We start from the raw sequence: 27864 nt of genomic DNA, 5'->3' as shown, positions 1-27864 counted from the left end.
AGCATATGAAATACATTTGGCAACAACATGCACTTTGAGAGTGCAGACAGCCCAATTTTCATCAATTAATATATTCTGTAGACATACCCTCATGTCAGCAGGCCAGGGAAGCTAGGTTCGATATTCTTCTCTTGATCATCTTCGGGACGGTGTGAGCCTAGACATCCAGGGGGGTTTAGCTCGCTCGTCTGCGGGAACAAACTGCCGCCATTGCTTGCCGTGCTACCGAGGTCCTTTGTCCCTGAATTGCTCACACACTCCGGCAGATTCAATGGGGGTCTGGCGGCAGATTTCTTTGACTTTATCGTTGGAAATGCATCGGCTTTGAGTGTCGCAGGATATCCACACATTCTTGCCATCTCTGTCGTAGCATAGCTTTCGTCGGTAAAGTGTGCGGAACAAACGTCCAATTTCTTGCCACTTTCGCATCTTTGGGCCACTGGTGCAACTTGAATCCGTCCCTGTTCGTGTTGTTACACCCTACGACAACACACCGACGAGGCATGATGTCTCCAAGGTACGGAAAACAGTCGAAAAAACGGAAAATAACAGCTGATTTGACTCGGTGTTTGAGAAAATGGCGGATTGCTTCCTGATGTGACGTCACGTTATGACGTCATCGCTCCGAGAGCGAATATTAGAAAGGTGTTTAATTCGCCAAAATTCACCCATTTAGAGTTCGGAAATCGGTTAAAAAAATATATGGTCTTTTTTCTGCAACATCAAGGTATATATTGACGCTTACATAGGTCTGGTGATAATGTTCCCCTTTAATCTATCGTGTTGGTTTTAGTGTCTTTAATTCAGTGTTTTTCAACCACTGTCCCACGGCACACCACTTCACCTAATTGGTCCAAAAAATATTTTTGGCAAATCAATAATTATGTTCTGCAAATAATGTGCCGTTGTCAAGTGTCTGTGCCGTATAGTGCTTGGCAGGGTAACCATGTGTCTGTGCCGTATAGTGCTTGGCAGGGTAACCATGTAGTACTCCATATCAGTAGGTGGCAGCAGGAGGTTCATTGCTTTGTAGAAGTCGGAACGCATTGAGGATGGTTTGTCGTGACCCCAATATGCAGAGCACAGCGGGAGACGGCGTGCAGGTAAAAAGATATGTAACGCTTAAACCAAAAATGAACAAAACGGAAAGGAAAAGGCAATGAAGCATAGGGATGGCTATGCAAAACGAAAGTAAAACTGAACTGGCTACAAAGTAAACTAAAACAGAATGCTGGACAACAGCAAAGACTTACAGTGTGTGGAACAGAGATGGCGTCCACAAAGTACATCGGTACATGACATGACAATCAACAATGTCCCCACAAAAAAGGAAAGCGTCCGCACAACTGAAATAGTCCTGTTTGCCAATAGAAAGCAGGTCAGGAAATAGCACTCAAAGGAAGACGTGAAGCTGCTACAGGAAAACACCAACAAAACAGGAAGGGCCACCAAAATAACCGCGCAAGACATAAACTAAAGCACTACACACAGAAAAACAACAACAAACTCAAAAAAAGGCATGACAATCTGGTGGAGTTTCATTTTTTAACGTTTTCTGCTGGTGGTGTGCCTCCGTGTTTTCTTTATTAAAAATATGTGCCTTGGCACAAAAAAGGTTGAAAAACACTGCTTTAATTTACAATAACTTCAATTCTTCTGCATGCGGCCTTCACTGGAAAACCCGCCTAGCATATTTGTCTTGCTGAGATTGATGTTTTTGTAGTGCAACACGGTCATGATGATCGGACATTCTTGAGCAGGTGCAAATGACCTCCTGGAACAACATTCAGCCCTTCCTCTGCGCCATTAAATTACTAGAAAAAAGCCCTCGGAGGGCATGTCAATTTAATGAAGCTCAACAGAGCAGCATTTGGAAGTTACTTGGCCCATTACCTGCTTGTTAACACGGGTCATATAGAGTTATGAGAACTTCCTCGTCAGAGCAATAACTGTGGAGATTAGGTGAGGTGGAAGTAAATAGTACAAACAATGCCGACATTCGGCTCTGTCAAATCCTCACTTGGCTTGGCAGACAGCGTAGAAATAGGGGAAGAGTAAAGAAGACTTCCCGCGGTGTCAACAGCAACGTTACGTCTTCCATTGATCCTGTCACTCCAGAACAGGCAACACAAAATGGATCATTCCACACCAAATTCATGCGGAGACGACTCCACTCCCCTGCGGCATGCTTGACTTTGCTGCATTTCAAATCAAGTGGCTTTCCTTTTTCCTTCTCCATGCTCTATTTCATCTGGAATTCATAGTTCCCAGCAGGTGGGACGGCCCCCCCCTGACGAGACCGTTGATGTTGCTTCAGCATGGAGGAGACGTGGGACAGTTTGTGGCGCATTAAACTGAGATGCAATATGCATGTCGACCTAACCGTGTCTCGGGTGCATACAGTATGTACGATTACTGGGGTCACGGATCGTCCAGTGCATCTCCTCATCCGTGGCTCACTAGTGCAATAACAACGCCGGACATGTGTCCCGTGAAAACTCTCTAATAACTAAAGTTCCTTGGGTGAATAATGTAAACTCACTACACCGGTATGTTTTAGCACTTTCATGGCGAGTTTACTGACAGATATAAGTAAGAACTTTACACTACTTAATATTAGAAATGGCAACAGCTGAGGATGAATGTCCCATAACAAGAAGATAGAGAAAAAGAAGACCGTATCGACTACGAGGTCAGCACGGACTACAAAGGCGGAAATTTTCAGGACTTATGCAGGTCCCAAATACAGATCAGCAGCTACCAGAAGGTAAAGAAAGTTGCTTTTGCATAATATTGCGAAACAAAACGCCAGATAATATGTCTTACCTTATACACACACCATAATAATACTCGTATGTTGAGGCACAGTACAATCCGTCAAGCGGTGCAGCTTCGTAGCATACCAAAGTCGTATTAAAACATGTTGATAGATTTTTGAGCGCCGTGTGTAATTTTCTATATTTTCCAATGGAACATATAAAATTTTTGTGTTGTTTATTTAAAGTCATATTGCAGTCTACACATATCTTTTATGTGTGACTGCCATCTACTGGTCACACTTATCATTTCACCATGTACCAAAAAAAAATAGCTTTGAGGTCAGTAAGCACAACCAAAATTATTCCGTACATTAGGCACACCGGGTTATAAGGCGCACTGTCGAGTTTTGAGAAAATTAAAGTATTTGAAGTGCGCCTTATAGTCCAGAAAATACGAGATATATATATATATATATATATATATATATATATATATATATATTTATTTATTTTACGGCTGCAACAACTAATCGATTAAATCGATTAAAATGGATTATAAAAATAGTTGGCGATTAATTTAGTCATCGATTTGTTGGATCTATGCTATGCGCACGCGCAGAGGCAATTTTTTTTAATATATATTTTTTTTAATTTGTATTTAAAAAAATTTTTTTTTATAAACCTTTATTTATAAACTGCAACATGTACAAACAGCTGAGAAACAATGATCAAAATAAGTATGGTGCCAGTATGCTGTTTTTTTTCCAATAAAATACTGGAAAGGATAGAAATGTAGTTTGTCTCTTTTATCCGATTATTAATCGATTAATCGAAGTAATAATCGACAGATTAATCGATTATCAAATTAATCGTTAGCTGCAGCCCTAATATATATATATATATATATATATATATATATATATATATATATATATATATATATATATATATATATAACTTAACCTTTAGTGCTTTCTTCAACTCATGTGTTACTATTTTTTTCATTGAAAGCTTAAATCTCAAGATTAACTTCAGGTCTATGTCAATATAAAGTTGTTTTTTCTTCTATGTTTCATGTCGTTTTTTGTCAAAACTCCGTTTTTGTTGGCAAAAACATAATATGCAATATTTTCCCCACAAAAAATATTTTCAAGTGGAATATTTGATGTGAAGTGATTGGAGCCTCAAACAGGTCACACATAGGTTTCTAAAACAACTTTAAATGCATTAATACGTTTTTATAATTATTTTCATGGGCTCCAGCACCCCCGCGACCCCGAGTGGGACAAGCGGTAGAAAATGGATGGATGGGTGGATGTTTTGATTGTTTAATGCCATTTTTGTCAAATAAAATGTTTTTTTAATGGCAAACACACAAAATATGCAATATTGTTCCCAGGAAATATTTCAAAGTGGAATATTTTAAGTGAAGTAATTGGAGCCTTGAATAGGTCAATAAACCATAACAACATTGATTCTTTTTTTTCATAAATGACAGTAAAAAAAAAAAAAAATCTGCATTGCAGCTTTGTGTTATTAGAGTCAACATTGTAACTTTTTCTCATAACATTTGACCTGTTTGCTATTTAATGTTTTTTAAGTATTTGTAAAATGTGCTGTGGGTCATTAAAACATTAGCTGCGGGCCACAAATAGCCCCCCGGGTCACACTTTGGACACCCCTGCTCTAAATTGTCCAGAAGTGCGAATGGTAGTTTGTCTACATGTGCTTTGTTGCCCAAGTCAGCTGGAATAGGCTCCAGCTCCCTCATGACCCTAAAAGAGGACAATATAGGAGATTGATGGATGTCAGATTTGAACATGTTTATTGATCCTTAAAGTCCCAATTACCTTCAATCATCTTTACTGGAAAATGTCTCTAGTGGATTTTTCACATGGCCTCAAGCCAGGAGCTTAAATGTAAAGGGTCAGTCATTGACTATCCATTTTCTACCGCTTGTCCCTCAGTGATTTTTTAATCATGTGATCGGGAATACATAGGAAATCAATGGCAAAGACTATCTACGACAGAAATGAGGTTCCAGATCGGACATCTGTCAGCCCAAATGTCTGAACTCTGACCTTTGACCTCGGAAAAAATCAGTAGTTGTTCATTATCAGTCAAGGACATGTGGGTGATGGATAGCGGCATTAAATCGAAAGGCCAAACAAAATACAATTATTGATCATTTTAAAGCTGGATTAAAGTATAAATAACTACAAATGTGCGCTATATTCGTTAACCGTGTTATAAAAAAGATCAATTAGACTGATACATAATGTTGGATATAGAGAACATACACACCCTTTATTTATTGAGTCAAAACTATTAAAGTTCAATGATTTGGTAAAATTGCAAACAGCTAAAATGATGCACAAAGCAAACTATAACCTGCTACCAAAGAATGTACAACAATTCTTCTCAACTAAAGAGGAGAAATATAACCTGAGAGGAAAATCTAATTGAAAACATGTGTATGCACGTACAACACTTAGAAGTTAAACATTGTACTGATATGACCCAGTTTAAGAGTTGTTCAAATTAATAGAGCTTACAAAGTACAAAGAAGAAGAATTATGAGAAATACTTTCAACCTTATTAAAAATAAGATATTCATCTCAGTATGTTAATAATGACTGACTTAATTAATTACATATTACAAACTGTTGTATTACTTATTCACAGATGTCATTTTACTATAAAAAGGTCAGTAAATGAATGTATATATTTGTAAACGCTCTGAAGTGGGAAAGGGGTAGGATTAAATAAGCTTTGCTTCTTCCTACTCCTTTTCGGACATGATGTAAAGAGAAATTATATGAAATTGTGTGATGTATTATGCTGTAAGTGTGTTCATGTTCGAAATAAACTAAAATAAAGAAAGAAAGAAAGAAAGAATATTGAGATAATTATATGCCTTTTTTTCCCGTGAGAGACACACGCACACGCACACACACACACACACACACACACACACACACACGCACACACACACACACACACACCCACACACACACACACACAAGCACACACAAAGTTGTGAACGCCTGCACAATAGAGCACAATAAAAGTAAAGAAAGGAGACACACACGAGAAAGTCTTAGCATTCAATTAACCATTCAGCAGTCAGATCCATTATAATGCCGTGTGGTCTGTTCAATGCCTGCACAACAAAATGAGGTCCACGGCTGCCAAGGACACACACATTAATTTAAATACATGTATTAGTGTATAACTACAATCAGGTCAAACAAATGTTCGGTTGACTTTGTGTATGAATCTAATGAATGCTCCCAGTTCCTCTCCTCCAAGGCCTCCTCTTCCCTTCCAGAGGAAATTTACAGCCTGGGAGAAAATGAGTTCTTCTGGATGTCCACGTCACTGCACTCCATCATGCTCCTCACAATGATGTGTTACCACCAACCCTCCCACAATATCGGCCATAAAACTGTTCCGCAGCCGCATTTTCATGCAGTGACAGAGCGGCTTTTGGCCCTGTGAAGGGCATAGGGTGTCTGTGGCTTTAATTCAAACACTCACGGACACTGCGCGGACACTCAATCAAAGCTGGAATGCCGCGGGCAAGGGCAGGACATGATCAAGTGTAATTTGTGTTCCACCCAGAGGACCATTTTTTATAATGTGAGCTTGTTCTCATCTCAGGTTGTCAAACGGCCATGCTTTGTCATGGCCTGAGTGTCTGAACAGAAGCATACTTCTACCGACAGATGCACTTAAAGGTCCCCTATGTTGGAAAGTTGGCTTTATTCATGACTTTATAAAGTGTGATGTCTCACTAAAATGTGAGCAAAATTTAAGACTGTCTGTCACTGAGGATTTTCATAGTCAAATCTGATTATTTCGATTTTGCCCATCGTCAACGATCAGTCTGTCAATTTCTTTTTAAAGAGTAATAAATGATAAGCAGTACTCTACTGATAGTTTAATGTTTTCATGACGTCATAAAAGAAAAACCTCCTTCAAGCATCAGTGCGGCGAAGACACAACAAACTCCCTTCTTGTCTCTCATGGACACACACCTGTTGTTGTCATACTTTCCAACCTTGAGACCTCCGATTTCGGGAGGTGGGGTGTGGGGGCGTGGTCGGGGGTGGGGCAGGGCGTGGTTGGGGGCGTGGTTAAGAGGGGAGGAGTATATTGACAGCTAGAATTCACCAAGTCAAGTATTTCATATATATATATATATATATATATATATATATATATACATATATATATATATATATATATCCTGAAAATATGCAAACAAAACTGTGTTTAGATCATTGATACTTCAAACTTGCATAAATAAATATTAAGGAATATAACATAACTTGGCTTCTGAGAGTTTCAAAAATGTAATGAATAAAATGCTAAAGTTGTTGATAAACAAGCAATTATTTTAATAATTAAATATGGTCATTTTAAATGAATTATGATAATTTAAAATCAATTATTTCAAATATGTTTATTTTAATGTATAATTCTATGGCTGGATGTTATAAGGCGTCACAAAAAAATACAAATAAAAATACAATTCATTTTGATGTTTTTAGCAAAATATAGTAAAAATGTATTTATTTATTTATTTATTTTTTAATTAATAAATATATTTATTTTTAGGTAAAATAAACATAATAATACAATTTATCTCTAGTCTGGATGATTTAGTTCTTGTCACCCTGTTGTCCTCCCGTCATGAAAAAAGGCTGTCCTCACTCAGGTCTGCATGGAGCTGGAGGGGGCGTGGCTTCCAGCTCCGGCTGAAAATCGGTAGATTTTCGGGAGAATATTTGTCCCGGGTGGTTTTCGGGAGAGGCGCTGAATTTCGGGAGTCTCCCGGAAAATTCGGGAGGGTTGGCAAGTATGGTTGTTGTTGACTTTGGACTGACTGGCGGCTGCAAGAACACCAAGGCCGCGGAACAGAGACACGCTGCAGGCTTACACACACCATCCACAAAAAATATACGCCACACACACACGCACACACACACACACACACACACACACACACACACACACACACATATCCCGCTTCCCATCCAACGCCCTTGACGCGAATTCCTTAGGGGTGCTGGACGGCTGGGCAGAGCTTGAAGAGCTGCAGCCCGCCACCGTAGCCCCCACTCCCTCCCCTCTGTTGCAAGTCTCCAGTTGTATGTTTCAATATGTATATGTGCTTTGCTATGGAGTTTTTTTTCCCACTCCAGACTGGGCCCCCTTAGGAGCCCAGTCTAGATTGATAGATTTTTTACTCATCCTCCCCCAGCGTTGACCTTTTTCCCATATTTTACGGGGCGCCCTGTGCCACTGTTTGTTTGTCTAATCTTGAACAGGTTTGTGCTGAAAACAAAGTTTCGTTGTACTTGTGCAATGACAATAAAGACCATACCATCTACCATACCATACCATCTGACCCGACCTAGTTAGATGAGCTTGCTCATATATAGGTCCACCAGAAAACAGCTTTGGAAAACAATCAGGCTTTGCTACACATTTCTGCCAGGTATCCATCAGTCATGTCCTCCTAAACTTCTTTTTTTCAAGAGACAAAAAGAAGTTGATATGACTGACTGCAAATACTTTGTGTAAGATATCACTTGTACCTGGCATGTGGTAGATCATCCTCTTGTGACAATTAGATTGTTGGTCATAGCAGTGGTTTGTATAGACTGCCTACTACAGGAGTCAGTCAAAGTAACAACACTATAGAAGGTAATTTTACATTTAACGCTAATTCTAGGACTGTCAAAGTTAACGCGATAACGAGTTAAAGAAAGTTTCCTTTAACTGCACTACTTTTTTTTATTGTGCGTCCTGTGTGAGCCTAAGTCCATACCGTTCCGGCTGAGGTTTAGTCACATCAAGGAATAGAGAGCATAAATGGACAAACAAAAAGTCACATTTAATGGCAAGTTTAGTTCGGAAGCCCTGGCAGGTTGCTCTCTCCACAAGACCAAAGTTATTTCCATCCACATCGTTAAGTGTTATCCACATCGTTAAGTGTTATCCACATCGTTAAGTGTTATCATGTGAGTTCCTAGCGGTTAGCAACAGCATTGTTGCCAAGTCCACGAATTACAAGTAACTTTTTTTCTAAAGTCGCTTATAAAGTTCATTGAGTTGCGTTTTTTTGGGGCTTGCCTTTTTATGCCCACAATAAAGCAAAACCCAAAACCAGCTAAGTTGGCACATGTGGTCTGACGAGTCCACTTTTCAAATTGTTTTTGGAAACTGTGGACATTGTGTCCTCCGGAACAAAGAGGAAAAGCACCATCCGGACTGTTATAGGCACAAAGTTCAAAAAGCCAGCATCTGTGATGGTATGGGGGTGTATTAGTGCCCAAGGCATGGGTAACTTACACATCTGTAAAGGCACCATTAATGAAAGATACATACAGGTTTTGGAGCAACATATGTTACAATCCTAGCAACGTCTTTTTCATGGACGCCCCTGCTTATATCAACAAGACAATGCCAAGCCACATTCTGCACGTGTTACAACAGCGTGGCCAATACCAGGCATGTGATTTGACCACAATGAAAAAGACTGAAAAAATTTCCGGGGGTCTGGGGGACGAAGGCCCCCAGCCAGGTCCAGGCTCCTGGTTTTTCACCAATTTAACATGCTAAAATTAACAAAGACAGCACCATTTGAAGAAAATATTTTAGTGTTTAAAGACATGAAAACATCATTAATAGAACATACATAACCCAATTATCCTAATGAATCACTGTATATGGTTCAGTCCCAACAGTATTTAGTCACTAATATTTACATCTTGTGTTCATTTCACATCCACAGGTGTCACATTGATCAGTGTTATTATCTACAGTTTACTTACAGTATTACCACATTACTTCAGTTCACTTCACACATTAGCTTTCTCGGAGAGCTCTAACATGAGCTTTCCTTGCAAATTTCTGAGCAGCCTCCATTTTCCTTTTGGTCTCTGCTTTTGTAGCTTCTTTTTTGGATTTCACTGCCAACTTCTGCCTCTTGGACTCTCTCTCCACTTCCATCTGCTCTAGATCATACTTCCAAAGCCTTGAAACCTCATGATCCATAGTCAATATTATCATGACACCACGTGCACAAAACCTTTCCGGGACGATCGATTTTCCGAATAAAATCACCGAACAAAGTCATAACTTCCTTCTTCCCAACAGTATCAGTGATTTCCCTTTCCATCCAGTCCCATCGAAACTTATTTTTGACATGTTTATCAATTTCTTTTACTCGTAAAGCGTCCTTTCTCTCGAGAACCGACATCGTTTACATATGGAAAATGGCGGTAATAACCATTATGAATGATGACGTTATTAACGTCATCATTCATAACAGATGTCCTGATTGGTCACAAGGAACATATCGACCAATCAACTACGGCGTAATATAAACTACGTCTCGAATCTTGATTTAGGGTCGGAAAAAAAAACCGAAAAACGGGAGATAATTTTTTCCCCCCCCGAGATTAAAAAAGACTGAATTCCGACTTTAGACGGAAAAATCACATGCCTGAATACATGCCAAATAAATAGGTACACTTAGAACTCTTAAGTAGACCTGGCAGTATACTAAAACTATAAACATTGTTTATTCACTCCAGACCTCTAAGCGGAGCTCCACCTGCTAGAAATGGTTGATGTCAAAAAGAAGAAAAAAAAGATTCAAAAATCTAAAACGCAATGACAATTTTAAATAAATACCCTTACATGGCTATCCAATCTTTGCCTACCCTTGGCATTTGCAACCACTGTATCATAAAGATGCAATTAAAAAGCTGTGTCATATACCACCAGCCTCATTTTCTTTTATCAAGTAACCCTAACCATTTCTTTCTTTAAATGTCAGACTTTTGTTGGAATTTATGACATGCCTACCAAGGTTGGGTCATGCTTTCTGCCTGTTGTTGAATTCCTCCCAAGAGACACATCAATGACCACCAGGGACTTGGTGTTAGACGCCATCAATTAACTGGTGAAGTTGGAGAGCTATTGACCGGAACTGAGTGTGTGTGTGTGTGTGTGTGTGTGTGTGTGTGTGTGTGTGTGTGTGTGTGTGTGTGTGTGTGTGTGTGTGTGTGTCGGCCATCAGCACTGACACACTGCTGCAAACAAACACACAATAGCTGGAAGTGCACCCTCCTCATGAGCTGACACATGCTCAACAGTAAATGAGGTTTCTGGCCAAGACAAAATCCTGTAAATCTGCTTGGCTTTGTGAATATTGACTAAATAGCAGCTCCGCTTTACCAAATTCTCCCTCTGAGCCCTTTTGTGACAGTCTGTCCATAAAAGTCTCTGTCAGACAGCCTGTGGTCTCTGCCCAGGAATTCATTAGGGTTTTTAATAGTACTGCCAAAATGCTTATTTCTGTTGAGCTTTTCCTGATGTATGATTGGTTTGTTTTTCCAGCCTAGGATGACTGCTAATGAAAAAGTAGAAATGCAGGGATTTATGAGAGTTATTTACAAACTCAAAAGGATGTTTATATAAATGAAGTGTACTGTACTTGAATTTGAGTAAGTACATATTTGTTACTTGAGACAAAGCACTTTGCATGACACACTGGAATCCCTCTTAGGTCCAAGCCTACACGATGCTAATTGTGTCTGACTGATAAATAGCATGCATCAGTAAAGATGCATGCTATTTATCAGTCAGACACAGTCAGGGTTTACCAACAGTGTTAAAGGCAAATACTTTAATTGGCTTTTGGATTAAAGGCCTCATCTTTTCCCCTCCAAACATATTGCTGGGTATTGTGGCCAAACAGCTCAATTTTTGTTTAATCTGATCACTAAACTTTCCTTCAGAAGGTCTTATCTTTGTCCATGTGATGTCAGATGAAACAAAAATTTAGCTGTTTGGCCACAATACCCAGCAATATGTTTGGAGGAAAAAAGGTGAGGCCTTTAATCCCAGGAAGACCATACCTACCGTAAAGCATGGTGGTGGTAGTATTATGCTCTGGGCCTGTTTTTCTGCCAATGGAACTGGTGCTTTAAATGGGACAATGAAAAAGGAGGATTAACCTCCAAATTCTTCAGGACAAGCTAAAATCTTCAGCCCGGAGGTTGGGTCTTGGGCGCAGTTGGGATTTGACCCCAAACACACGTCAAAAGTGGTAAAGGAATGGCTAAATCAGGCTAGAATGAAGGTTTTGAAATGGCCTTCCCAATGTCCTGACTTAAACGTGTGGACAATGCTGAAGAAACAAGTCCATGTCAGAAAACCAACACAATTAGCTGAACTGCACCAATTTTGTCAAGAGGAGTGGTCAAAAATTCAAGCAGAAGCTTGTGGATGGCTACCAAAAGTGCCTTATTGCAGTGAAACTTGCCAAGGGACATGTAAGCAAATATTAACATTGCTGTATGTATACTTTCAGTGTTTCCCACAGGGCAGGCATCTATTTGTGGTGGTGTGGTCGGGGGGTGGGGGGTGGCGGCGGCAGCGGCGATGACCAAGAAGAACGCGGAGTTGGAATATAATTACAACACTTTATGTACATATTTATATACAGATTTGAACAATTAGTTATTCACTGAAATATATTTATTAATTGTGGTTCTTACAAAAAATATATCTTATAAAATATAAAAGCTAAAATGTCTCTTAAAGCTCTGCCCCTTTAATTAGTGCATACTAAATAATTTAACTTTAGCCTACTACTACAACCATATTATTTACCAGCAACATAAAGTGAAACAGAGGCAGAGGTGTATGTTTTGTCGTGGTCCTCTCTATAAGGCACATAAGAATATAAATTAGGACCCTTTTCATGAGAAAAGTGCATTTCTGATCTGACCCTGCTTTATTTTTCAGTGTTTGCTGAGTCTCACCTGTTCCCTCCGCCCTAATTTTTCTACTTGCCCGACTTCTCAAATCTACTTGCCCCAATATTTTTACTTGTCCTGACTAGGTTTTTTTCTGGCTGTGTAGTGCTCATGGCTTATATCTTACTAAAATCCTTCCTGTTGACTATTTACAACACTACACAGTATTTATTATTATTATTATTATCTATAATTACATTTAAATGGCATTGCATACATGTAAAATTAAATGCTATTTCACATTATTTGACCAGTAGCAGTTACACTCATCTGAACAGGTCAGCCACCTGTTTAAAGCCCGATCACAGTTGAAATCTTGAAATGAAGGGCCTTTAATGGCCAAAACATTAACCTGGACAACATTTTAACAGCTGGTTGTCTCAGATTTGATTCTTTTCATTGCATTTACATGCTGCAGTGGACAGTGGACAATTTAGCGTCAGTATTAATGCAGTATCTGAAGCACCGTCTCCACGTGTGTTTATTGACAACAGGGTTATAACCTGGACACGTTAGCTCGTCGGTATGAAAACAGATGATTGTTAATACGTCCGTCTGCCCCGGTCCCAAGTCATACAGCAGCGGTGTTAATGAAGCAGCGTCAGGCTGCTCACCGTCAGTGAAACGCTCGGTGAAATCGCGGATTAACGTTAAATATATGACGAGCCGCGAGCGATGCAGCTATAACCTATCTACCATAACCTATATTACCCTCGTATTTTGATCCGGTCCGCCCGTCCGTCCGTCTTCGTCTTCTTCTGGCCCACCAGGTGAATTAAGTGCTATTGGCGGAGTTACAATGCATAGTAGGCTACCGCCACCTACTGCACCGGAGTTGTAACTACAAGGTACATTCACAGACAGAGTCCCATTGCTTTTATGAGCGGTCGAGCGAGTCAAAAGCCGAAAAATTCATTTGTGGCGGACGTAATTCTTTCGTGGCGGGCCGCCACAAATAAATGAATGTGTGGGGAAACACTGACTTTTGACCATGCAGATTTGCTCACATTTTCAGTAGACCCATAATGAATTCATAAAAGAACCAAACTTCATGAATGTTTTATGTGACCAACAAGTATGTGCTCCAATCACTCTATCACAACAAAATAAAAGTTGTAGAAAGTATTGGAAACTCAAGACAGCCATGACGTTATATTCTTTACAAGTGTATGTAAACTTTTGATCGCGACTGTATATGTATGTATATAAATATATACATACACAAATTTAGACACTCTTCTTCATCTTACACACACACAAAGTAGGCAAGAGCCACTTACAAGAAGTTGACGCAGCCAGTTCCAGGAGGTGGAGCGATCCAGACGAAGCTGAAACTGGTGGAGGGCTGGTGGCTCACATGGGATGCGACCACACTGCAGACATACTGGGTGCCGCTAAACTGACGCTCTGGTATCACACCTAGAAGAGAGATGTCATTCAATGTTATTGTTGCAACTTTAGTGCCACTGCGTAAAAAAAATCTACATGCAAAACATCTTTACAGATGTATTTTACTGTAAATGTTTCTGTTTGTGGGAAACGAAAGCGCGTCACAAAAGTCGGCAAATGTAACCTTCAAGACTCCATAGCCAGTGTCACATTTTTAATTAAAATGTTTAAAATAACTGTAACCATTGTCCAGGGTGTACCTTGCCTTCCGCCCAAGGGCAGCTGGGGTAGGCTCCAGCACCCCCACAACCCCAGAAGGGATACGCGGTAGAAAATGGATGGAATTGACTAAATTACTAACTGGTTCAACATGACCGATCCCAATCCGATTTTTTGACCTCATGGCCAATCTGATTTCGAGTCCCGATACAATACTTTGACAAGTGAGGTGAAGTGAATTAAATTTATATAGCTCTTTTCTCTAGTGACTCAAAGTGCTTTACATAGTGAAACCCAATATCTAAGTTACATTTAAACCAGTGTGGGTGGCACTGGGAGCAGGTGGGTCAAGTGTCTTGACTTAGGACACAACACTGACGAGAATGGATGAATGAATGAATGAAATAAGTTTATTTCGGTCAAATAATCAACCAGCAACCATTTTGTGTGATCGGTTTAACAGTACAGATTATACATATTTAACAATCATACACATCTACACTCAAAAATAAAATAAAAAGAATGACCGAAAAAGGAATAGGCTGAAGCCAAGGCTTATATTTGCCTATCCTATACATTCACTGAAAATAAGATTACCGTATTTTTCGGAGTATAAATCGCTCCGGAGTATAAATCGCACCAGACGAAAATGCATAATAAAGAAGGAAAAAAACACAAGTCGCACTGGAGTATAAGTCGCATTTTTTGGGGAAATGTATTTGATAAAAGCCAACACCAAGAATAGACATTTGAAAGGCAATTTAAAATAAATAAAGAATAGTGAACAACAGGCTGAATAAGTGTACGTTATATGAGGCATAAATAACCAACTGAGAACGTGCCTGGTATGTTAACGTAACATATTATGGTAAGAGTCATTCAAATAACTATAACATATAGAACATGCTATACGTTTACCAAACAATCTGTCACTCCTAATCGCTAAATCCCACGAAATCTTATACGTCTAGTCTCTTATGTGAATGAGCTAAATAATATTATTTGATATTTTACGGTAATGTGTTAATAATTTCACACATAAGTCGCTCCTGAGTATAAGTCGCAAACCCGGCCAAACTATGAAAAAAACTGCGATTTATAGTCCGAAAAATACGGTACCTGGAACATAAATGTTAAAAAAAATAAATGGGATGAAAGTAATTGTTACTATATTTTATAATTTTTTATTATTTTCTTAAACCTTAACAAAAAACTACAAGTCTTCAACTCATCACTGAGCTTGTTCCACCATTTAACTCCTAAAACTGAAATACATTTGTATTTTATATTCGTTCTTACTTGACCTATTTCAGAAATCAATATCCCCCGTAAATTATAGTTTTCTCCTCTTAATTCAAATAACCTAAGAATAGGCTGTTGTTCTTTACTCGAAACATAATTTCCATTGCTTTTAAAAACACAATATCTGAACATTCTAACACATTAGGACTTATGAATAATGGATTGGTATGTTCATAGTAGCACACTTTGTGTATTATTCTAATGACCCTTTTTTGAAGTTTAATAATTGGGTCTGTTTGTTTATAAACATTTCCCCAAACTTCAACACAATATGCTAAATATGGAAAAATACAAGAATAATATAACATATGCAGACATTTCTTATTCAGCATGTCTTATTTTATAAAGATTTGCAATGGATTTGGATATTTTACCCTTTATAAATTCAATATGCGGTTTCCAACATAATTTATGATCAATTATTATTCCCAGGAATTTAGTTTCATATACTCTATCAATTTCCACTTGATTTAATTTGAATTTTGCTTCACAATTTCGATCGAACTCTCTCTCTTTGTGTATGTATATATATATATATATACATATATATATACAGTACAGGCCAAAAGTTTGGACCCACCTTTTCATTCACAACAGAACTGATGGTCCCTACCCCATTGATAAAGCAAGAAATTCCACTAATCAACTCTGATAAGGCACACCTGTGAAGTGAAAACCATTTCAGGTGACTCACTCTTGAAGCTCATCGAGAGAATGCCAAGAGTGTGCAAAGCAGTAATCAGAGCAAAGGGTGGCTATTTTAAAGAAACTAGAATACAAAACATGTTTTCAGTTATTTCACCTTTTTTTGTTAAGTACATAACTCCACATGTGTTCATTCATAGTTTTGATGCCTTCAATGACAATCTACAATGTAAATAGTCATGAAAATAAAGAAAACACATTGAATGAGAAGGTGTGTCTAAACTTTTGGCCTGTACTGTACATGATAAATGCCATCATTTTTCGTGATCAATTGACCACGATACCACCGTAACTTTGACGAATCAGAAATATTATAAATACAGAAGTATTTAAAACCAGTAGTTTTACCGAACTGAATTGTCGTGTTATTCTCTTAATGAGCAACCTGTATTAACATTGATTAGAGCACATGAATGTGACATTGAAAGAATAAGGTAATTGGACTAATAATAGCTAGTATTTTATGTTGAGCTTCCATATCTTGCTTATTATCATTTTGTCCATCGTATGGCATTTCTCACATTGTACTTCTCCTTCTTTCCACTCCTTTTCCCCTTTGTCCTTTCAAGAATAATGGAGTTGTGTCAACTCACGTTACAATAATGATCTTATTAATGAGTGCACATATGATTGCACAGCTGGCGTTACATTATCATGTCACACATGCCGCAGAGGGCAGAGGCGCGACAGTGCTTGATTCATCGATGGCTGTGCAGACATTCGGAGAGCTTCAATAATTTACCGTGACTAAATGGCTTTCTAGTGTCAGCTGGAAGACATCTGCTTCATGCAGTAACTACATTGCTGCAGTAAATAATTCATTAAAGTATCTTGCGTAAGGACACACACACAGTTTTGGGCATCTATCAAATAGCTACAATACTTTACATTTGTAGAACAGAAGACAGTTAAAACAAAGTGTGTAATAGGGTTGTCCCGATACCAATATTTTGGTACCGGTACCAAAATGTATTTCGATACTTTTCCAAAGTAAAGCGGACCACAAAAAATGCCATTATTGTCTTTATTTGAACAAAAAATCTCAGGGTACATTAAACATATGTTTGTTATTGCAATTTTGTCCTTGAATAAACTAGTGAACATACTAGACAAATTGTTTTTTATTATTAAGTAAACAAACAAAGGCTCCTAATTTAGCTGCTGACATATGCAACAACATATTGTGTCATTTATCCACCTATTATTTTGTCAACATTATTAATGACAAGTGGTAGAAAATTAATAATTAATCTACTTCTTCATTTACTGTTAATATCTGCTTATTTTCTCTTTTAACATGTTCTATCTACACTTCTGTTAAAATGTAATAATCACTTATTCTTCTGTTTGGATGCTTTACATTAGTTTTGGATGATACCACACATTTAGGTATCGATCCGATACCAAGTAGTTACAGGATCATACAATGGTCATAATTTAAGTCCTCATGTGTCCAGGGACATATAAACATGATATTAATTTTTAAAAAAGGAAAAAAACATTTTGAGACGATAAAAAATATAAATGTAATCATAGTAGTATCGACTAGATACGCTCCTGTACTTGGTATCATTACAGTGGATGTCAGGTGTAGATCCACCCATGGCATTTGTTTACATTGTGACGCCGGTGAGCTATTGTATCATCCTACGGTGTGTAGTGAAGCATGTTTAGCTATTCCTCGTCCTGCAGTGATAATGATACTTGTAAGAAACTTACTTTATTTGTCGCCATGGAGGCCAGGATTAGTGATTTAGAAGTAGCTAAAGCAGCTGTTACATATACTGTAATATTGTACATGGTAAGTGTTATATACTGTATATATTATATAATGTATAATATAAAAGTATATATCATATACTGTATATATAATATGTAAATATTACATATATGTTATATTTTTTATTGCTACTATGGTACATTTTACTTTCCTTTCCATCCTTTGTAACTGAGCTACTGTGTGGAACAATTTCCTTTGTGGATCATTGATCAATCAATCAATCAATCAATGTTTACTTATATAGCCCTAAATCATGAGTGTCTCAAAGGGCTGCACATGTTATGATCTGATGTTGGATCATAGTTTATTTTGGGTTTTGAGTCACTTGTGATATAAGTTATGTTTCAGCACTCCTGTTTTGTGTTGTCATGGTTACTGATTGTTTTCGCCTGCATCTGATTAGTGTTCGGGACTCACACCTGTTCCCGGGCACTAATCAGAGAGCTATTTAGTCCTGCTTTTTCCCGTCACTCAGCCTGGTGCTTTTGTTTGCTTTACGCAACTGTCACGTTCATTCCTTGTGTCCGTAAGCTAAGCGTTGCCTTATGCCTTCCCTGTGTGTGCTATTCCGTTAGCTTTCCTTGTGCTAGGCACGCTCTCCTTGTGTTCGCTTGTTTTGTTCGTTTCAATTTTTGTGTATGATTTATACAAATAATCATTTGTCCTACCTGCATGCTGTCTCTGGAGCTCCTGCTGTCCTCACCGGAAAAACAATCGGCATAATCATGCCTCCTCGCCAGCAACGTAACAGAAAAGCACCAGCACATCGTTTTTCCGGCTACGACGTGTGGGACGAAGGTATGTCAGATGTCTGCTATTCCCCAGAGGAACTCGAGGACATGTGGATACTGGAAGCCTTGGAGGCACTGACGCTCCGCGGTTCCCCCGAGGGGATCGAGGAAACTGCAGCGCCGCCATTCCGGAAGCGTCGGCGCGGACGCAGGCCATCCAGAAGGGCTGCGGCTCGCTGCCAGGATGCGCGCATCCCGCAAGCCTCCCCTCCGGAACACAGCACGCCACAACCCGGGTCGACTTCGCCGATGTATGGCAACCCGATCCATCACTTCGCCAAACAGTTCACAGACTGGGCTAAAAGCCAGATGGAGAACCGCGTCGAGGACACCACTGCGCCGTCCCCCTCGGATGTCGTCACGCCACCGGCAATTGGTAATGACGTCAGAGGGCATGAATTGTGTTTTTCTCCTGAGTCGTTCTGTTTGCCTCCCGCTGAGGACACTCAGTCTGCTACAGCAGACTACCGGGACAATTTTTTTCAGTCACCTCCGCCCCCAGTGACTCTGACTCCGCCCCTATGTACCATAGCCCCGCCCACGTCACAGACTTTGTCTTCCCTGTCTCCTCGTCACTCTCCTGTTAGAAGGAGAGATGAACGGTTTGGACAATTTAGAGAGGAGGAGGAGTCTACCCACCTCCCACCCTTTGAGACTGTTCCGTACAATTTGTGTTGCGTCTGGCATCCGCTTCCTGGGGAGGGAGGGGGTAGTGCCAGGAGCTGTGCCGATGAGATGGCACAGTTGCACCCAGCCAGGAGGCTACCTCCTGCCCGACCACCACCACCAGTCCTTCGGCATGCCAAGCCGCAACCCCCAGCTAGACCACCTCCGCCATGCTCATGGCTAACCTCAGCCCGGGTGAGCTTGCAGACGCCACCATCATCTCCGGTGGGCTTGCAAAGGCCATCATCATCTCCGGTGGGCTTGCAAACGCCATCATCATCCCCGGTGGGCTTGCAAACGCCATCATCATCTCCGGTGGACTTGCAAACGCCATCATCATCTCCGGTGGGCTTGCAAACGCCATCATCATCTCCGGTGGGCTTGCAAACGCCATCATCATCTCCGGTGGGCTTGCAAACGCCACCATCATCTCCGGTGGGCTTGCAAACGCCACCATCATCTCCGGTGGGCTTGCAAACGCCACCATCTTCAGTACCTGCACCACGCCAAGCTTCGCCTCCAGTTCCTGCTGCTCGTGTGGCTCCAGTTCCAGTTCCTGCTCCTCGTGTGGCTCCAGTTCCTGCTCCTCGTGTGGCACCAGTTCGAGTTCCTGCTCCTCGTGTGGTTCCAGTTCCAGTTCCTGCTCCTCGTGTGGTTCCAGTTCCTTCTCCTCGTGTGGTTCCAGTTCCTGCTCCTCGTGTGGCTCCAGTTCCAGTTCCTGCTCCTCGTGTGGCTCCAGTTCCAGTTCCTGCTCCTCGTGTGGCACCAGTTCCAGTTCCTGCTCCTCGTGTGGCACCAGTTCCAGTTCCTGCTCCTCGTGTGGCACCAGTTCCAGTTCCTGCTCCTCGTGTGGCTCCAGTTCCTGCTCCTCGTGTGGCTCCAGTTCCTGCTCCTCGTGTGGTTCCAGTTCATGCTCCTCGTGTGGCTCCAGTTCCTGCTCCTCGTGTGGCACCAGTTCCAGTTCCTGCTCCGCGACTGGCACCAGTTCCAGTTCCTGCTCCGCGACTGGTTCCCATGCCAGTTCCTGCTCCTCGACTGGTTCCCACGTCAGTTCCGGCTCCACGGCTGGCAGTACCACGGGAGCCTCCTTCGCCTGCCGCTCAAGCTCCAGAGGTTACTCCGTCTTCCTGGTCTCCGGCGGGCCGTCCCACGACACCGCCCTCATCTCCTGCGTCGTCGCCACCGGCTGGCCGGCCGCACTGGCAGCCATCAGGTGCCCGCACAAGGCGCCCTCTGTGGCCAGTACAAGGACGCTTTTTGCATCAAGAGCAGCGAATCCAGGGACTTGGGTGTAGAACTTCCTTGCTGCTGAGATTCTGGCGCCACTCACGCCCGCCTTCTCGGCGGCCGCTAATGTGGTCGTTCCGTGGTAGACCGCTTCGCCTGCTGCAGCGCCGTTCCACTTGCCGCCGCCACCTGACTCGTCCCCGGTGGATTCGGGGACATTTGGCCGGGCGACCCTCCGCCAAGTCTCCCCTCCGCCCACCCGTGAATTTGGACTTGGTCTGGGGTTTATTGTTTTGGGGACATCTGGAATCTGTCCCATAGGAGGGGGGTACTGTTATGATCTGATGTTGGATCATAGTTTATTTTGGGTTTTGAGTCACTTGTGATATAAGTTATGTTTCAGCACTCCTGTTTTGTGTTGTCATGGTTACTGATTGTTTTCGCCTGCATCTGATTAGTGTTCGGGACTCACACCTGTTCCCGGGCACTAATCAGAGAGCTATTTAGTCCTGCTTTTTCCCGTCACTCAGCCTGGTGCTTTTGTTTGCTTTACGCAACTGTCACGTTCATTCCTTGTGTCCGTAAGCTATGCGTTGCCTTATGCCTTCCCTGTGTGTGCTATTCCGTTAGCTTTCCTTGTGCTAGGCACGCTCTCCTTGTGTTCGCTTGTTTTGTTCATTTAAATTTTTGTGTATGATTTATACAAATAAATCATTTGTCCTACCTGCATGCTGTCTCTGGAGCTCCTGCTGTCCTCACCGGAAAAACAATCGGCATAATCATGCCTCCTCGCCAGCAACGTAACAGCACAAGCCACAACGTTAAAGTTTGTCTAAGTCTAAGTCTAAAACACTGCCGACTGCGGCTGAACGTTAGCCGCTAGCTACAGTAGCTAGCCATGTCTTAAAGCACCTCTTCCTGAGGGCGTTTCAGTGTTATAACTTCACCCTTATTGTTAGTTTTTAGGCCAAAATGCATCCGTTCTCCCTTTTCTGTCTACACACTGTGTCTGCTTGTAAGTAGTCTGTGTGTGTGTGTGTGCCGCCGAACATGCTCCTCTGCTCATAAAACCAGCAATGTCATGACGTGACAACGTGCCGTCATGCCCGTTAAAAAAAAAAAGGAAGGGGGAAACCGGTACTTTTTAGAGGCGGTATAGTACCGAATATGATTCATTAGCATCACGTTACTATACTAGTACCAGTATACCGTACAACCCTCGTGTGTAACATTACATTTTGGAAGATAACGCTGCCCGTCCAATTGCACCAGTTGGTGGTGAACTCAACACGCTGTAAACAGAATCGTTGTAATGAAACGATTAATAACGCTGAAGCTGTAATATCCCCTGAATCACTCTGCAAATCATTATGCAAAAACGGCGTGTGCACCTCCCAAACAAATGACTTCAGGAGAAATAATTCCACCCGTTAATGCTGTAATAATGTTGACCCCATAGTTTAGGGGTATAAATAATGCAATGCTGACAGCACTATAAATGTTCCAATTGCACTCAGCCAGCTGTGCATGTTTGTGTATGCAAGACTTGTATTCAGTTGTTCACTGTCTCAATAGTTGACCAAGTCAACTTTTCTGTGTAAAGTAAAGGCGCTTGAGCTTGTAAAACTTTAAAATTTTTCAGCACCTAGCGCTGTGCATGTGGTTTGATTATTCTTTGGCTTTTTGCTGTATTTTTTTAACACATTTTCCAAAAGAAAACAGAAGAAGAACGAAAAAACAGGCCAAAAGTTTGGACATACCTTCTCATTCAATGTGTTTTCTTTATTTTCATGACTATTTACATTGTAGATTGTCACATCAAAACTATGAATGAACACATGTGGAATTATGTACTTAACAAAAAAAGGTGAAGTAACTGAAAACATGTTTTATATTCTAGTTTCTTCAAAATAGCCACCCTTTGCTCTGATTACTGCTTTGCACACTCTTGGCATTCTCTCGATGAGCCTCAAGAGGTAGTCACCTGAAATGGTTTTCACTTCACAGGTGAGCTTGAAGCTCATCGAGAGAATGCCAAGAGTGTGCAAAGCAGTAGTCAGGTTGGAGAACCAAGTGTTTTCTGAGGTGGTTCTTGGTGGAAAAAACTTTGAGAATCACTGGTCTAGATAATTTGTACTGGGTATGCTTTGGTGTAAATTTTGTGTAAATTTTGTGTAAATTTTGCTTCGCAGTCACTTTTATAACCTACTTCCTGCGTGTGTTTAAAAGGTGTTCATTTGTGGAGGCGTTCTCGGATTGCAAATGAAACCACGCCGCACTCTCTCCAAAAGTATCATAACTGATCGTTGGAAAATCTAAACTGTTTAAATATATAACTTTCAGATAAATTTTACGGCAATGTTTTTTTTTTTTTCCAGACGAGGTCGTAAATAAACTTCATAAACAGTATATAGAGTCACCCGGGCACAGCATTAGGTACACCTGCATATATATATATATACACAGGTAAAAGCCAGTAAATTAGAATATTTTGAATAACTTTATTTATTTCAGTAATTGCATTCAAAAGGTGTAACTTGTACATTATATTTATTCATTGCACACAGACTGATGCATTCAAATGTTTATTTCATTTAATTTTGATGATTTGAAGTGGCAACAAATGAAAATCCAAAATTCCGTGTGTCACAAAATTAGAATATTACTTAAGGCTAATACAAAAAAGGGATTTTTAGAAATGTTGGCCAACTGAAAAGTATGAAAATGAAAAATATGAGCATGTACAATACTCAATACTTGGTTGGAGCTCCTTTTGCCTCAATTACTGCGTTAATGCGGCGTGGCATGGAGTTGATGAGTTTCTGGCATTGCTCAGGTGTTATGAGAGCTCAGGTTGCTCTGATAGTGGCCTTCAACTCTTCTGCGTTTTTGGGTCTGGCATTCTGCATCTTCCTTTTCACAATACCCCACAGATTTTCTATGGGGCTAAGGTCAGGGGAGTTGGCGGGCCAATTTAGAACAGAAATACCATGGTCCGTAAACCAGGCACGGGTAGATTTTGCGCTGTGTGCAGGCGCCAAGTCCTATTGGAACTTGAAATCTCCATCTCCATAGAGCAGGTCAGCAGCAGGACGCATGAAGTGCTCTAAAACTTGCTGGTAGACGGCTGCGTTGACCCTGGATCTCAGGAAACAGAGTGGACCGACACCAGCAGATGACATGGCACCCCAAACCATCACTGATGGTGGAAACTTTACACTAGACTTCAGGCAACGTGGATCCTGTGCCTCTCCTGTCTTCCTCCAGACTCTGGGACCTCGATTTCCAAAGGAAATGCAAAATTTGCATGGTTGGGTGATGGTTTGGGGTGCCATGTCATCTGCTGGTGTCGGTCCACTCTGTTTCCTGAGATCCAGGGTCAACGCAGCCGTCTACCAGCAAGTTTTAGAGCACTTCATGCTTCCTGCTGCTGACCTGCTCTATGGAGATGGAGATTTCAAGTTCCAACAGGACTTGGCGCCTGCACACAGAGCAAAATCTACCCGTGCCTGGTTTACGGACCATGGTATTTCTGTTCTAAATTGGCCCGCCAACTCCCCTGACCTTAGCCCCATAGAAAATCTGTGGGGTATTGTGAAAAGGAAGATGCAGAATGCCAGACCCAAAAACGCAGAAGAGTTGAAGGCCACTATCAGAGCAACCTGGGCTCTCATAACACCTGAGCAGTGCCAGAAACTCATCGACTCCATGCCACGCCGCATTAACGCAGTAATTGAGGCAAAAGGAGCTCCAACCAAGTATTGAGTATTGTACATGCTCATATTTTTCATTTTCATACTTTTCAGTTGGCCAACATTTCTAAAAATCCCTTTTTTGTATTAGCCTTAAGTAATATTCTAATTTTGTGACACACGGAATTTTGGATTTTCATTTGTTGCCACTTCAAATCATCAAAATTAAATGAAATAAACATTTGAATGCATCAGTCTGTGTGCAATGAATAAATATAATGTACAAGTTACACATTTTGAATGCAATTACTGAAATAAATCAAGTTTTTCAAAATATTCTAATTTACTGGCTTTTACCTGTATATATATATATATATATATATATATATATATCCATCCATCCATCCATTTTCTACCGCTTATTCCCTTTGGTATATATATATATATATATATATATATATATATATATATATATATATATATATATATATATATATTTATTTCTTAACTATATATATAATACTTGTGTGAACATATTTGCATATTCCCATTATGATAATTGTATTTAGTATAAAAAGACTTAAAGGCCTACTGAAATCCACTACTACCGACCACGCAGTCTGATAGTTTATATATCAATGATGAAATCTTAACATTGCAACACATGCCAATACGGCCGGGTTAGCTTACTAAAGTGCAATTTTAAATTTTGCGCGAAATATCCTGCTGAAAACGTCTGCGCATGACGTCACGGATTGTAGAGGACATTTTGGGACAGCATGGTGGCCAGCTATTAAGTCGTCTGTTTTCATCGCAAAATTCCACAGTATTCTGGACATCTGTGTTGGTGAATCTTTTGCAATTTGTTCAATGAACAATGGAGACAGCGAAGAAGAAAGCTGTAGGTGGGAAGCGGTGTATTGCGGCAGGTGTTGTGCTGGATAACGCACCCCCGCCGTAGAATGCACCCCTTGACTGTTGTACAGGATAACACAACCGGTGTTTCATTGTTTACATTCCCGGAAGATGACAGTCAAGCTTTACCATTGGCCTGTGGAGAACTGGGACAACAGAGACTCTTACCAGGAGGACTTTTAGTTGGATACGCAGACACGGTACCGTGAGTACGCATGCAGCTGCGGCTTCCAAACATTTGATCGCTTGTCCGTACGTGCGTGCCGCTATGTGCATGTCACGTACGTAACTTTGGGGACTTTGGGGAAATATATGTGCTGTATGAACTTTGGGGAGGTGAACGGTACTTTGGGCTGTGGGATTGAGTGTGTTGTGCAGGTGTTTGAGTTGTATTGGCGGGTTATATGGACGGGAGGTGGGAGGTGTGAGGAGCTCCACAACCTGTGATGTCACGCGCATATCGTCTGCTTTTTCCGGTAGAGGCAAGGCTTTTTTATCAGCGACCAAAAGTTGCGAACTTTATCGTCGATGTTCTCTACGAAATCCTTTCAGCAAAAATATGGCAATATCGCGAAATGACACATAGAATGGACCTGCTATCCCCGTTTGAATAAGAAAATCACATTTCAGTAGGCCTTTAAAAAAAAATAAAAAATATATATATATATATATCTGAAGTTGTTTAAAGATTTCAAGCGTTGAACCCCCCCACCCCCCACCACCCAAAAAAAAAGACTTGTGATCCTTTAATGAGCGGGTCCCTTTTCAATTCTAAGAATAAGTGTGTATTGTCAATCTTAAGGCTGCACAGAAGTTGATTTATATGTCCATCCATCCATTTTATATACCGCTTGTCATCGTTAGGGGCATGGAGCCTATCCCAGCTGACTCCGGGCAAGAGGTGAGGTACACCTTGCAATGGTCGCCAGCCAATCACAGGGCACGTATAGACACACAAGCACTCACACACACAGGTGAGAGAAATCCCCCAAGGAGAGAGAGACTAGCGTGTGTAGAGAGAAAATACTAAAAATTAAGAGACAAAATGTCTATCCCAATTGGAAAAATACACTCAGGCATAAAATGCAAGTCACCAAACTTGTCAACTTTCATGCTGCGAGGAGCAATGATGACTATTGCTCAATGAAATCCAAACAGCAAATGTTCCAGTTTCACAGCCACTTTTGGACATTGATGGCTCTGAGCAGGCAGATCAAGAAAGAAGCGGTTTTGTCATTGTGAAATACATAACTGTTTTTCATTAATACTTGAAATCAGCAACAGAGTTTGTATTTTGACATTTGAAGACTGACTGTCACATTTAATAATACATTTCATTGAAATTCTTGGACTTTTAATTCCGCACTTTCTATACTTGACGCCAAACTACTCTATCCGTTGAGAACAAGCATTGTGGTGGGGTGGTGCATGTTTTGGTAATGCTATAATTTATCTGGAACATGCAAAACTATTTACATAGGATCTAAGGTCACGAGCATTCAATGTTACGTGCAGTGATTTCTCCAGAATCTCTGAACCTTTTGATGATATTACGGACAGTAGATGGTGAAATCCCTAAATTCCTTGCAATAGCTGGTTGAGAAATGTTGTTCTTAAACTGTTTGACAATTTGCTCACGCATTCGTTCACAAAGTGGTGACCCTCGCCCCATCTTTGTTTGTGAATGACTGAACATTTCATGGAAGCCCCTTTATACCCAATCATGGCACCCACCTGTTCCCAATTAGCCTGTTCACCTGTGGGATGTTCCAAATAAGTGTTTGATGAGCATTCCACAACTTTCTCAGTCTTTTTTGCCACTTGTGCCAGCTTTTTTGAAACATGTTGCAGGCGTCAAATTCCAAATGAGCTAATATTTGCCAAAAATAATAAAGTTTTCCGGTTTGAACGTTAAATATCTCGTCTTTGCAGTCTATTCAATTGAATATAGGATTTGCAAATCATTGTATTCTGTTTTTATTTACCATTTACACAACGTGCCAACTTCACTGGTTTGGGGTTTGTACTTTTTGCTGTGGAAATGGAAAGCTTCAGAGGCATGTTAACCACAAGCAGAATGTGTCGGCGTCAGGGGGAAGGCAGAATTCTGTCATATTTTTTTTAATTTAAGTGTGGTTGATAGCAGTCAGCGGTTTGCAAAAACATAATAAAACCGAATGACTGCAAATGAATCCATATTTACACTACACACTGTATTATGAAGTATAAAGGCTTGTACAGTAAATATGAATAAAGGTTTGATAAAGGCTAAAATACTATCAGCTAGTCCACCTTTTTATTTATTACTACATAACAGTGGTGATTGTTCCAAGACTGCAACGGAAGTTCAGCTTCTCCTAAAATGTCAAAATAATTCATATTGTATTTTTCGGATTATAAGCCGCTACATTTTTTCTACACTTTGAACCTTGCGGCTTAAAAAAAACGGTGCACCTAATTTATGGATTTTCTTCGCAAACGGCCATAATGTTTTATATTCAACAAATAGTTTTCACAGAACACCGACAGAGGCACTGAAAAGGTGAGTCCACTCATTGCAAGTGCTGCGGTACAGCT

The 27864-nt window shown here is 40.6% G+C and overlaps 1 protein-coding gene across 2 annotated transcripts in view; it reads right to left on the bottom strand.

Moving 5' to 3' along the window:
- LOC133612667 (reelin) overlaps positions 1–27864 on the bottom strand; it is a 316782-nt gene that overhangs the window by 158124 nt on the left and 130794 nt on the right. For both annotated transcript variants that reach the window (XM_072913903.1, XM_072913904.1), the window contains exon 5: positions 13882–14020. In XM_072913903.1, coding sequence (XP_072770004.1) covers positions 13882–14020 — 139 coding nt within the window. The remainder of the gene's footprint in view (positions 1–13881; positions 14021–27864) is intronic.

This window comes from Nerophis lumbriciformis, linkage group LG10 (genome assembly GCF_033978685.3).
Source record: "Nerophis lumbriciformis linkage group LG10, RoL_Nlum_v2.1, whole genome shotgun sequence".
NCBI classification, from domain to species: Eukaryota; Metazoa; Chordata; class Actinopteri; order Syngnathiformes; family Syngnathidae; genus Nerophis; species Nerophis lumbriciformis.
The sequence above is the reverse complement of the archived record's forward strand: the minus strand, read 5'-3'. Positions and strand labels throughout refer to the sequence as shown.